The 12,017-nt window shown below is 45.2% G+C and overlaps 1 protein-coding gene across 1 annotated transcript in view; it reads left to right on the top strand.

Moving 5' to 3' along the window:
* The window catches only part of LOC142576468 (RNA N(6)-adenosine-methyltransferase mettl16-like), a 44,502-nt gene that overhangs the window by 979 nt on the left and 31,506 nt on the right, over positions 1–12,017 (top strand). Inside the window, exons 2-5 of the mRNA XM_075686610.1 lie at positions 2,765–2,905; positions 6,496–6,674; positions 7,734–7,813; positions 10,226–10,292. Of these exons, the coding sequence (XP_075542725.1) occupies positions 2,765–2,905; positions 6,496–6,674; positions 7,734–7,813; positions 10,226–10,292 (467 nt within the window). The remainder of the gene's footprint in view (positions 1–2,764; positions 2,906–6,495; positions 6,675–7,733; positions 7,814–10,225; positions 10,293–12,017) is intronic.

The raw sequence follows: 12,017 nt of genomic DNA, 5'->3' as shown, positions 1-12,017 counted from the left end.
GCACATTAACAGTGAAGAGTGCGGGTGACGTCTTACTAAAAAAAAAAAAAGAAAAGAAAAGAAAATACGCTCATTTTTCTCTGCCGTCGGACAAGCCGAAGGCAGTTGTCGGAAGTAATATACATTAAAGAAAAATAAATACTTAAAAAATTGGCGCTGGGTGTTAGGTCACGAACGAACGATCGGTATCTTGCACTTAAATCGGTTTTCCACACAGTGGTGTGCTAGGGTAGGCACACAGCGTAACTAGAAGCAATAAATGTTATCCTGTGTGAACTGTGCACAGTACTTTTAACGCCACAAGTTACAAAGTGACGAAGCGAAGCACAATAGCAGAGAATTCAGGCCCTCCCAGAAAGACATTCACTGGGCTTCAGCCAAAGAAGTGCTGCAAAGACCCACGAGGTGGAAGAAGTTTCGTAGTGGGAGATTCTCATCTGCCTGACTTTTTCAGGACATTTGATAAAGACGTCAGGGTTGCCGAGCATCACGAGGAACTTGGAACTGCAAGCTCTAAGCAATTTACTTCCAACTTTGAGAGTTTTGAGTCTCTATCTCTCATGACTATGCAACATATAAAGAAGGAGCTAGAAATCAAATTGTTTAACAATGGTTGTCAATGTACCCCTCCTTCAGTGCCACTGCTAATTAACAGGGGATAATGACTGGCCAGCAGCGCTCTGCCGAGCACGTGTTCCTCTTAATTTGACAATACAGTGTGGTGTTAAATCAGAGCGAATGCAGTAATATCGCTGTCGTGACAAGATGGAGCTGTGCACGAAAGAAGGGGTTTGATTCAACATCTGCTGTGCTGCCTGCCTTCAGCCAGAAGATGCTATCTATTGGCACAATCAGTCAGGTAGCTTTGGTCAGATTAAAACTTTGGTAACTTTGAAGGAGAAGTTTGACCCCTTTGTGGTGCATCTTGTTTCCAAAGAATAATCGTCGTTTGTCTTGCTTGCACTTCATTTCTTGAAAACTCTGTGCTCGCTACTTTCCTATCAGCAATGCTATGTCGCGCTGATAACGCAGATTCTGTTCATGGCCTTGAAGTAGCGGGTGCACAGCGTTAGATAATGGTAGATGACTATCATTGTTTGGGGGCAAGATACATCCTAAAAGGTGCAAACATTTCTTATAATGCAGTTGTTAGAGGTACACAGTGTGTAAGATGCTTTTAGACAGTTGAAAATACCCTCATTGTCATAGAACATTACAGTGTGGTACACGTGTAGTTATTACTTGCAGTGCATACTAAAAACAAGGACGAAGAAGAGAGACAAAACACGAATGCTGACTCACGACACTAATGCAGATGTACCGACTCGCCCAGCTAGCTACTGTACTACACGTGTAGTGGCACCAAAATGACACTGAAGTGCACTTGTCGAAGCTGTTAATCGCTACTGTGACAGTGATGTTAGTCGCTACTGTGACAGTGATGGAAAGTGGCAGTGGATGCTTTTTCTTGAATAAAAAGACATGTTGCACGGTAGACGCTGCTCACGATAGCAAATCCATGTATAATATGTATGTCTATTGATGGATGAGTTTTTTGAGCTCCAGATATATAAAGGTCTGGCTGTTGATAAAAGCTTTAAAGCTGCTGAATTTCTAGCAAGCTTTTGTCGGGCTCTTTGGCAGTTCTGATGCCTGCGTTTTGAACCTCAGCAGAGTGTGAAGAGTGTGTCAGTTTATAGATCTTTAGGTCACAGGTGTGTACTGATTTTGTCAACACAGAGAGAGAGAGAGAGACAAAAGCTGTTTAATGAAATGCAGATAATTCTACCTGCTTATATGTAGGTGCCTACATGCTACTCTGCATAAATAATGGTATCGGGGACAGAAAGGCCTTAGAAGGAGGAAGGTGGGAAAGGAAAAAAAAAGAGAAAATATGTATGATCATTGGTATTTACAGTGAGACAATGATGATGTAAATAAGCTGGAGCTTGTCAGTTAAGCCAATGTATTGAACAAATGAAAAAAAGAAAACTTAGAGCTTCGCTTTGCTTTGAAGGATTAGGCATAGGACCTAGCTCTACTGTGCTATGTCCCAAGCTCAAACCAGCCCCGGCTAAGTCTCTGCGGTATCATGCAGGCCTGGTCATGGGGAAGCATGGGCCGCAACATTACATCTAGAGAAAACGTTGCAGCCAAAGTTGCTTGCTAATTAGCACAAACTGTCCCTTATTCCTGCAAGAATTCTTGATTAATACCAAGGCTCAGCTTTGGACGTACTCAACAACTGAGCATTTCCCAAACTGATTTAACTGCTGTGAGGAAAACATGCGATGCAAAATGAGGATAAAATGTTTTCCCACTTCTATTCTTCCCTTCTATTATTATTATTACTATTGTTGTTATTATTATCATTATTATTACTGTTTACCCCCTTTGTAGTTTGCCATTTTAAAGTGACATTAAACAGGAATATTAATTTTGGCTCTAGTGAATTACTCTTCTGCAATACAAGAAAGACCAGTCATACCATGAGAAGAGGCTTGGCAAACGAGAAAATAAGCAATAACGAAAGACAGGTGATTGCAACGCCATAAAATTTAGGCACTAGCTTGCCATGGTGTCATGGATTTGGCAACCTTATTTGAGGCCTAGTTAATTGTTTATCAGCAGAGAAGCACTGCGGCATTCTAGACAAACGAGAGACAACCTAGCGAGGCAGCACACCTTTGTTCAAGCAGTCTGTGGCTCCGTGTAGCAAAGGTTGGTGCACTAACATTACCTGGCCCGTGCATCTTGCGGACAGGGACGGGAGCATCGTGCGTCCTGGCACTGCTAGGCCACAGGCAGTGCGGTTGGGACTTCGTGGGCACCGAGACCGACCCTGCGGCCGCTGCTCCTGCCACGGAAAATGTGAGCCGCAACAACCTTGAGGAGCACGTCAAAGGTGGGTGCCAGCCAACGCTCCTTCCTTTTGTACACCCTGACACTTTACCGTGAACAGCAGTTACAATCTAGGGAGTAAGCCAACGGTGTTTGTTTGCCATTGTTCCGTTCAGGCACGGCACGTCATAGCATTAAAAAGAAAAGACGCCCAAGCTGATAAATCTGGGTCGAACCAATGATCATGTGAAGACTTAGCAAGAGGAAGGAGTGTATAAAGGTGCAAGGGTGTGGTGGTTGATGTAATCCAGTTCTTTATTTTACTTTCAGATGAAATGAAGGAGCAGCCACAAAAGGCTACAACACCGAGTAGGTTGGTGAGGTGGCTACCCCCACGAAGTTGCAGCAACAGATAGTTGGCAGAACAAAAGCCGATTCACAGTCGGTCAATTGATCGGGCAGTCTATAGAACTGAAGGAAAATTGCAAAGCAACACTAGGGCTATGAGAGACAGTGTTGGGGTTCTCTGGAATAATTTTCACTGCCCATGGATGGCTTTTAATGTGCACCAAAGTCTATGTAGTATAGTCTTCTTGTGTATCGCCCTTGTCGAAATGTAGCTGTCGTCGCTGGGAACCGAATCCACAACCTCGTGCCGAGCAGCAGCACACCACAGCCACTGAGCCACTGCGGAGGGTAGAGGTATTAAATATGTGACTAACAGACGAGCCGACAAGGACTCAAAAGTTAGAGCGACATTTATTGGCAACCGTCTGAGTCCAGAAATCAATGATGGCTGCTGAACCGAGTTGAACGTGCACACCCGCTTTTTGGCACAAAGCGTCATCATCGTCTTTTCTCAAGGAAGAATCCACGAAACACAGCACATACCTGGCCACGAAGCAAAGTTGTGCTTGTATTACGAGTGGGAAAAGTCTGAATAATGACCCTGTTGTCACAAGGTAGCCTTGTTCTTCATTGTGCAATAGCAAATGTGTCCATTGTCTTGTCAGCAGACTTCAGTTACTCTTGTGAGTTGCCTCGTGTGATGGGGCATGTTTTCAGTGTGTACAAGCATGACATCGCCTGCATTAACTTAGTTGTTGTCCCGTCGGTCAGAAACGTGTGCTGACTGGAGTTGGAGTGGGTACTACTCTCCTGTGCATCTTTTGCAAAAGTTTTCGATCAGGCGCTTTCTCTTGCATGCAGCATTCTCCTTGTGTGGATTGTTCAAAGAATATCGTTCACTTTAAGTCGCTGTTTCTTTTGCTCAACTAATTTCTCTCCTTCACTCAGTCATGCTCGCTTTGACTTGAGGAATTGCAAGCTCCAGCCGCACTTTCGTATTGATAATGGTTCCCTCGTATTGCAATATTCTCTCTATTCCTTCCTGAAGCCTTTCTAACTCAATTGTGTTCTCTACTTCTCTGGCCATTTTCGTTCAGATGTTGGATTTGAGCAACAAGCTCCTTTGGCATGCAGTGAGGTTACTGAGTAACAGAGCTTCCCGAGGCATATGCTGCTCGATTTCCGTTATGACTACCGTCACATGTTTCCGAAGAAGGCTTCGCCTTTCGACGAAGGCCTCCGTGACTCGACCTGATGTCCTCGAAGTCTTCAGTAAATGGCGCCAAGTCGCTCGCTAGTGGCAAAAGGCAGTCAGCAGCTCATTGCGAAAGGCTGCGTTAAATCAAGCTCCACCAAGTAGGCGGTTCCAGTCCGCGAGAGCTTTCCCGTCGGTGCAGTGTGCTTCAGGTCGGCGAAGCTCTTTGGTCTCGGTAAACTGCATCTCCTAGCTTGTGGTCCATGAGGAAATCAAATGCGGTTGACACAATGAAAATGCCCGCTCTGTTGTCTCACCTCTTGGTTCATTGTTCCCAAGTTTCGGCACCAGGAGCCAAGGCAGTTCACAACTGAGACCTGTACAGTCACCTCTTTTGATCAAATGATAAGCTCATGGTGATGATGGCATTGGCTGGAGGCGTGGCACATGTCGATATCTTAGATGGTCAGCACGAAAACAAGAAAGAGTGAAAGGGAAACCACAAGCAAGCCAAGCTTTCCTTTCTCAGCGTATTTAGCACTTTCAACATTAAAAAAGAAAGGTACAAGGATGACAAGTAAAAAATTATTCACAGATGCATGCTAATGTGAGCAACGGATACCTCAAAGGCAGCGAAGTTGTGTATGCGAGTTCTCACGCCCTTTGGAAGTACAAGGGGTCTGTTCGCTGGGTCACAGCTTCGCTCGAACACAGCTGCTGTATTTAGGCGCAGTCATGGCTGGCTGTTCTTAGTGATAGCCCCATGCGGGTAGCATTGCAGCCCCACGGCGTCAGCAAACTCCTAGCTGACCTCCAACATTGACCTGGTATAATTCAGTGTGAGAAACAAAAATTACACGTTACTGAGGTTAAAACAAAATGTACATACAAGTTTCTCTTCTAATGAAATATATGCAAGGTAACTATTATTTTAAGATCATCGATCATCACATTTCAAAGCAAATTCAGGGCTCATCACACATTCCGTAGCATTTGCATTCGGTATTGACCGTGCCATTGTACACAGGCCTTCTCTGCATGAAGCCGTTGTGGAGCTCCCCTTAAAATGTTTGCTGTGAAATTTAGCTTGCATTCTTTACACCAGCTCTCAATGTAGGTGTGGGGAAAAAATAAAATGAAAAAAGACTATTCTCCAGTGAATATGTAAGTCGCCAAACTCAATTACTGCAGACATAAATTATGAGCACCCTCGCCTTCACGATACATTTCGAAACTACCATATGACTTTCAGAAGGTCAAAGTTCCTGCATTGTTTTGAGGCATTAAACCTTGTGAATGAACCTACTTCGACGCTTTGGCATAGCCTTAACCTATGCCCCTTAACTGAAGAGACATAAGTCAAGGCACTGACTGTGCAAAAAGTGATCATGATGGGGTCTAGGATTTTATCGTAAAATGTCAGCTTTCGAATTTGTTTACTATTGGCGTAAGTATGGAAAAATTGTTGATATCTCTTCTTTTGCCCTGTTTAAGGCAAAGTTAAATTTTTGAAGAACGCAAATATAGTCGGTGAATAATTTTTCCAAGCTTGATTTTTCTAACCTACCTACATTACCGCCATCCACCCCACAGGTCCTAAGTATAACACCAACTCAAAATGTATGTTGCCTTTATTTTAATATTTTATGACTAAACTTCATGAATGCATTTCTGTTTGTGATACAGATCATTCTAGCTGCTACTGTGAAGCAGAGTGCCTGTCCACATTGTCACTACATAAGAGATGCTGTTATGTTAATCAACAACATTCCAAGTAACAAAAGTTTTTAGTAATTTCAAACAAAAGTTAGCATTTTTTAGACACGACTCTAGTATATTATTTAAATTTCGAGGCTGGCAGGTCTGCCACAGTATGTAAATTGCTAATGCAGCGTGCTTTGTTTTATGATTGATTGATTGAAAGCATGTATGTTGCTTATCACTATGTGTTACTGGGACATTTGGTTCATAGATTTTATAGCATCTTAGAATGCGAGAAAAGAAAAGCTGAAATAAAACTAGTGTCCTGATGTTACTTTGCTTTGTTTCGCGTCCTAACACACCTTCGCAATGTGTGTACATTGCTGCAATGCCTGTTTGCGCGGGTGCAGTGCTGGAGGTGGGCTCGCTCGTCGAGGCCGTGGAGAAGTCGGAGTCCCACAAGTTCGACGTGTGCGTCTGCAACCCACCCTTCTTCGCCTCGGTCGAGGAGGCGGATGCCAAGACGAAGGCAAAAGAGCAGGGGCGTGCCTCCCCACCTTCGGACATGGGGGGGGTCGAGGCCGAGAAGGTAATCCCGGCGCTCGGAGGAGTAATTGGCTGTGCGATCAGATCAGGCAGTTGGAAGTGGCTGGGATGGCATTGTGTGTGCGGCAGAGCACTCACTGGGACGAGAGGAACGCCGACTTTGGAAGGAAAAACAGAAACCGACACAAAAAAGTGCAAACTACTAACTGGTCTATTATCAGATCGAGGCACACGTTTAGCTGAACACAACGGTGCATTGTGAATGCGCAAACAAGGGGGGGAATCAAATCAACAGATCCTCTGAGAGCGCGTCCTCACATTTTTGCCGCCTATATTTGTGTTTGTAGCTTCTGCAGATATGTACATCATGCGCGTATGTAGGTAATTTCGGCGTCAGTGAGCTCACCTTCTGCCGTGCCTCATCGCAGCAGTATAGTCCACTGCAATGCATTCCTTCAAATGACCTAGCAAGCCGAGTAGTTCAACCAAACGAATGTTTACATAAGGAATGCTCAAGGTTGGGTTTCACTTGAACTCTGCTGTTAACTAGTGCCTGCAATGGAACATGGTATCAGGCCAGTGCGTGCATATCAGCTTCAAATAAAGACTGCGCAATGAGATGTGGACGAAAGAAAGGCGCAGTGATGACAGAGGTGAGCTCACTGTCCGTGTTTCGTTGTGTAGCTTCTACTTGGACGCTGTCGTCACTTTGTGCCCCTGCAAGTGGGAAGATTCATCCTAAGCTTCATTTTTGTTCTTGAAGCTTATGTCATGATGTTACAAAAATCCATTATCTGACAAGGAACTGTCATGCCACAGGGATGCCCCTGTACCTAGCTCATAACTAACTGCTTAGCACAATAAAACTTTGTCAAAGCCGTGCCTTTCCCTCGCAAAAATCATTTGTGGCACTCAGTTGCATTCCAGCAGACAATATATCGATTCAACAAAGACTCGGTAGAAACACTATATTATGGTTATAGCAACCTTTGTGAATGTAGATACTACCAGCACTGAAATATTGAGCACACGTGCTGCTCTTGCGTAGGTCTCACATCTCTCGTGCTTTAAGCAACTCTTAGCCATGCTCCCTTCTTTGCAGGTGTGGGCGAGCTCTGGAGAGGTGGGCTTCTTCAAGGACGTGCTGCTGCGCGACAGCCTGGTGCTGCGCGACAAAATTGGGTGAGAACATAAACACCAGCTTTTCTGTCAGTAATTGTGGTGTAAATGTGAAATCCTCTTTTGTGATCTTCGCTGCACTTGTCAGTGTAGCTGATCGAGCCTTCATCACCACCGTCCTCAGCCTGTTTCGTGTCCACTGCCAGGATAATGTCTCTCCCAGCAAACTCCAATAACCCCACTTGCAATGGGATGCCTTGCATAACGTGGTGAGATAGTTTGTCATGAACAACAAATGGACATGTTTTGCCAACACTGCGCTAAGGCGATGCAGCATGTTAGATCCTATGTCCTACCCTTCCAAACAGCACTGGGCCTTAGATTCGTTGTTCACATTGTACCTTCTCGAAAAGCCTTTAAGGGCCCCCCGAACCACCCCTTGGTGAAGGGGTGGTTTGGTGAAGTAACATAGTCTACGGGTAGCAGATGCTGCTGTGAATGTCTTGGCCAAATTTTGCTTTCGTACACGGTGCGTGGAGCTCGCAAGTGGAGCGCAAAGTCACCTTTCTCTCAGTTGCTCTCTTTTCAACGGAAACCTGCTCCTCATTCTCTTCTGGGTGCTTTATTTCGTAATAAAGTGGATTTCCATTCACGACTGCTATTGGTAGCTGCAGTTTGCTATGTCACATAGGTACCACAGCCGCCGCAGAGCACGCACCACGAGTCCACTGGCTGAGCGCATTACGGCTCGCTGAGGACAACTGCGTTTGGCTTACGTTTAGCACGTTGTAGGCACCAAAATTGGAATTTGTGGCATCTACGTTAACATCGAACATAAAATTTGACCTGCGTGCCACGGTGACATTTAGAAGGCTGAGTGTCGTGGGCACGCCCCACTCTGCCGTAGGCTTCCCAATGCAAGGCATTGAAAAATTGATGCGAGCACAGCGGAGCCTGTGTTTAGTTTTCAATAACTCCGCTTCTGCTGAACACATTGAAAGTCCTTTTGGCGACAAAGTATTCCTGAAATAGGCTATTTTCACTTCAGATGCCTTTCTCCACTTTGATAAAAAGTGGTTCAGGGACCCTTTAAAGGGCCCCTCACCAAGCCACATAGGAAATTTCAGCTATATGCTGGAAGTTGTTACGTGCCCTTTAGGGAGCATTCTACTGCAAAAATTTTTCGAATTGGTTCATTAATAGCCGAGATAGAAATGTTTCAGTGCCGCAGCCCATGATTTCAGGAGGTGTGCCTCACTGCTAACATAGACGCTCTCCATTTGCCCCATCTAGCCTCTGCAAGCGAAATTTCTTCCCGGCATTCTCCCATACCGGAACTCGAGGATCGCGCGACACATACATCACGGGCCTCGCCTTCCTTTTTTTGCCCCTCCCTTTTTCTGCTGCGCAGCCAACTTCTGCTGACGATGTCGTGCACGAGGTGTTGCGTTTGTCTCGTTTTGCGCAGCACACGATTTAGCAAAAGATCACTGGTGCAGTGCTGGTTGTTGTGTCATTGGTCTCAGAGCACATGTAAAAGTAATCTTTCGTATTCTCGCAGCCAATAGGCGTGAACAGCCACACCCAATCAGTCCTTCAAATAAAACTAAAAGATAGCAACATTGTTTTGTCTTGCCACCGAAGCCGGCAACCAAGGTCAGGCAAGGAGGTTTGGAGCTTATCCACATCTCACTGCTGTGCTGGCGCTGTTTCCACTGAAACGCCCACGAGCATCAGCCCATCGCTCACTGCACCTCTTTTAATATTATTTTTTTGACTAGCAAGCACCAGCGGCACAGCCCCACAATCACATTGCTGCACAGCATGATTGCCCTGACCAAAAAGTGAAAACTGTGAGGGTGAGTGGCAAAAAGGCAAGAAGACGAAGGGGCTCGGAAAGTGAGAGGCCAGTAGAAGAGGAATGTCACTCCCTTTAGCTTATTGAGGGGTACTTATGGCCAATTGCTCAATGTCAGCTCCAGATGTTTAGGTGCTTCTCGCGAGTCTAGTGAGTGGTGAAGTGAAGTCAGTCATGTGCAGAATCTTGATTTCAGCTAGTTAGTCCTGTCACATTACTTAGAATAAGAATAGTCTTTGAATAAGCCATGTTGGTGTTCACTAAACACAGCTTCTTCATAACTTCTGTTGGAGAACACCCTCAATCACTTCACCGGCACTTAATACAAAAATGGTATGAAGAACGTCTTTAGGCAGCTCTTGGAACACTTTAATGCGGCAGAATGCAAGGCTTTGCGACCGTTACCCCCACTTAATTATAATAATGCTTTAAACTAAGTTTGCATGCTTCAAACTGCTCCAATAATATATGTGCTACAGACTGCTGCAAAATAAGAATTTCTCTGCTCCAGGATTAAATTTCATCTGCACCAAAAACTGCTACAAAATGATTTTGGGCAATCCCACCTCTGCCTTTAATCAAGTAAAGAACTGAATTGTTCTGAACCCTTTGTGCAGCCTGTACACCTGTATGCTGGGCAAGAATGGAAGCGTCAAGGAGGTCCTCAGTGCCCTTCAAAACAAGGTGAGCTTTCCAGCAGGGCACTGAAGCAGCATAGGGCAGAAGAGTTACATCAGTCAAACAAATGCACGAACCGTGCAAGCAGGAGACGTTGGTCAGAATGTAGGTTTTTCTTGTGGTGGCTTGACTCAGATAAAAGTAAGGAAACGCAGGTGGCATGTGAAGTAACAACTTTGGTGATGATGTGATGTTTTGTGGTGCTAGAAGTAACAACTTTGTCAAGCAAGGATATGTAGGCATGCACATAAACCACTGTGCAGTTTAAAAAAAATGAAATTGTACACGTCTACACCTCTCTAAGGCCATCAGTCTATAGTGCATTCATTGAATGCACTATGGGCAGTGCGGGCAAACCTACAAGTTGCATCAGCGAACTGGAATTGCAGACCAGGAAAAGAGCCTCGTCATTGTCCTCCGCTAATGTTTCTCGTGTGCAGCACGGCCTGATTGGCAGAATCACGGCAGAGTCAGTGGCTTACCGTGGGCGAGCCATTCTCTTACTCGAGCATGCACCTGGTTCACATTCCTAATTGGCCGACGCTGCTCATAACTTTCGCTTCACTGCACAAATTTACTTGGACAAAGCATACGGATAGAAGCAATCCCATCGCTACAAAGAAATTGGTATCAAAAAAGAAACAAGTTAATGACTGTCTCCTAGTCATATAATACAGTAGAACCTCGTTCGTATGTTCTGGGAAAAACTGCGAAAAAGAAACTTACTAACCGGGAAAATGTACGATCCGAACTAACTAAAATATTTTACAAACTCAACTATTGTTGACATCAACATAGTACAAAGTGTCGCGCAGATCATTGTGGCCTGAGACGCGTTTTGTTGTGTTCCTATTGCGTTTTGTGGAAGCGAAGCGAAATCAAGCTGGTGGCCGACGCCGGATTCCGCCGAAGTGAAACGTGATGCCCATGTCGTGCTGCCTGTAGCAGGGAACGGCAGTGCGTTTGGATTATCGCCTACTAAAAGCATGCAGTACACTACCAATGGCACTACGCACCACGCGCTATAAAACAGATAGGCGAAGATGCTTATTGCAATGGGTTTGGCAACGATAGCTGAGAATACGGCATGCGACGACCCAGGCGGAGATTTGCTAGTACCAGAATAGGAAACTGTGTGCGCCGTTGTTTTTATGCGAGACTGCCAACTTGGTACTGTTCTCAGTCGTGCGTGCCTCGTGCCTTTTCTGGTTCACATGGGATCTAGTGGCTGGAAATCATACACAATCGCAGTCTGCAGCAGGGAACGGCAGTGTGTTTCGGTGGCCTCCTATTAAAAACGTGCGCTACGCTTCTGGTGGTACCACACGCTGTGAAACATATAGGCGAAGATGCTTATCACAATAGGATTGGCTGTGATAGCTGTGAATGCTGCATGCGACAACGCCGGAGAAGACCTGCTGGTACTGAAATGAGAAACTGAGTGCGCACCAGTGTTTTCATGTGAGATGGGCGGGCGAGTGTTGCAGTGAAGCTGCCGTGGTGGGCAGCTACTGTTCTCAACCATGCGTGCCTCGCACATTTCCTTGTTCACAAGAGATCTAGCAGCTGAAAGACGTATCATATGATCGCAGTTTGGCGATGTACTGAACATGGGTGCCGGAAAATTGTGTTTTCCAGGAACATATGAACCAGTAAAACATTAGCATGACTCTATTGGTTAATTTTTTCTTTTTTTGTTCTCAATTGCAAAAGTTGGTGCCTGGACAATGT

Source organism: Dermacentor variabilis, chromosome 3 (genome assembly GCF_050947875.1).
Source record: "Dermacentor variabilis isolate Ectoservices chromosome 3, ASM5094787v1, whole genome shotgun sequence".
NCBI classification, from domain to species: domain Eukaryota; kingdom Metazoa; phylum Arthropoda; class Arachnida; order Ixodida; family Ixodidae; genus Dermacentor; species Dermacentor variabilis.
This window is presented reverse-complemented; position numbering and strand designations above follow the sequence as displayed.